The 1,832-nt window shown below is 43.2% G+C and overlaps 1 protein-coding gene across 1 annotated transcript in view; it reads right to left on the reverse strand.

Annotated features, from left to right (window-relative positions):
* Positions 1-985, reverse strand: part of SARC_12904 (hypothetical protein) — a gene marked incomplete at both ends in the record, with an annotated part of 3,714 nt that extends 2,729 nt beyond the window's left edge. Inside the window, 2 exons of the mRNA XM_014292981.1 lie at positions 326-378; positions 911-985. Of these exons, the coding sequence (XP_014148456.1) occupies positions 326-378; positions 911-985 (128 nt within the window). The remainder of the gene's footprint in view (positions 1-325; positions 379-910) is intronic.
* Positions 986-1,832: the final 847 nt, after the last annotated feature.

Consider the following 1,832-nt stretch of genomic DNA (forward strand, 5'->3'; position numbering starts at 1 on the left):
TATATATATATATATATATATATATCATTTTCCATACTATAGATATAAGCAAACTGCAAATCAAACCTTAGTCAACACACGCCTGCACAGTCAACTGTGTGAGGGACAGGACTTAGCATGCTCCCAGCATCGATCCACTGTTCAGTATGCAATCTTACAACGAGACTGTCCCAAACAGTGGTAACCTAGGTGATACCCCCCATCGAAATGAAAGGAGAACTGACCTGAATTATACATAACGTGATATCTTAACTACATAACACGAAACCCCGGGAGTCTTTATTGGACTAAACGGCTTGATATTGTGATAGTACGAACGGCATACCTCTGAACTTTGATCGCGCAGACGGTGGACTGATTGTCGTAGAAGATCACACCCTAAAGTGCAACCAAATAACAAGCCACTTTCAATCCGATGTGGTTGGTGTTCAATGATATTTGCTTGTTATTTAAAGTTGCCACGGGTAGTAAACTCGGGCCGACAGGGACATGCTCACGTGATACGAATCTATTTACATACACACCCACGCAGAACGATACCAACGAGCATAAGTAACAATTCGTATGGTGTAACTAGGCTGGTGATGGAATGACAGCACCATAAATAGACCGAGGGTTTTAGGGTTTAGGGTTAATCGGTCGGCAATGTTGGACTAGGGTGGCAATTGAGGGACCGAAAACATAGATGCGCTATGCGAGAAAGCTTAGGCTCACAATGTTGGACTACACTATCAATGAAAGAACAGAAACACAAATGTGCCAAGCTCTAATAGGCGAGTTCGTACTATGACAACATAAGCATTACAAAAAACATAAACGTACAAGGCTCAGTCAGGTCAAGTTCATATAATTAAAATAGACTTTAAATGGAGGGATAGTACTGAGCATATACCATAACCAGATCACTTACTTTGTGAACGGTTCCAAAGTTCCCCGCGCCAATTACTTCCAACACTGTAAAGGTGTCGCTGTGGATTTCAGCTTTCTGAGAGAAGGTGAAGGGAGAAACAAGCCTTAGCACCACAGCAGTGACTGGTGTGGTGTGTATGGGCATACAAGGAACTGGCCGCAACTAAGTCATATATTGCCGTTTACCGCCTATGCTTGAAAACCTTTACCGTTGTACCGGAAAGGACAAAGATTAGCGCAATGGTGCTTCGTGATGTAGTATGGCGTGTATGGGTATACAAAAGGCGAGCCGGAAGTGAGTCATGTATACTGTCAACCAATTAATTTCTTGAATCTCGTGGGGGAACTGACTCATACATCCGCGGCGAAGTAGCTGGCAGAGCGAACGCATGTCAACACACACTTGATGCGAAACAAGCCTGTGGACCAGCTTGTACATCTAGAGGCACACACTCGAAACCGCGAGCCATGTATACACACACACACACGGACACACATACACAGACACAGACACACACAGAGACACACAGACACAGACACAGACACAGACACAGACACACAGACACAGAGACACAGACACAGACACAGACACAGACACAACTATAAAAATGAACACACGTACCAAGCGTTGCATCTTAAGGAGCATCTCTTCGTCGTCGCTTCGTCCAGCGGCCCTTCCCAGCTTGCTGATGATATGATTCATCTTTCGCTTCATACCTTGTTCTTTCGCTTCGTACCTAAACGCCCATCAAATAACACTATCAGTCGGTCGGCCACAAGATACAAATGTAACAACTACACACACACACTCTTATATGTATATATATATGGTATAAATCGCTAGTTCAATACAAACACACACCCACACCCACACCCGCACTATATATATATATATGAAAATAATAAAATAAAGATAATAAATA

This window comes from Sphaeroforma arctica (assembly GCF_001186125.1).
Source record: "Sphaeroforma arctica JP610 unplaced genomic scaffold supercont1.2695, whole genome shotgun sequence".
In the NCBI taxonomy this organism is placed as follows: Eukaryota; class Ichthyosporea; order Ichthyophonida; genus Sphaeroforma; species Sphaeroforma arctica.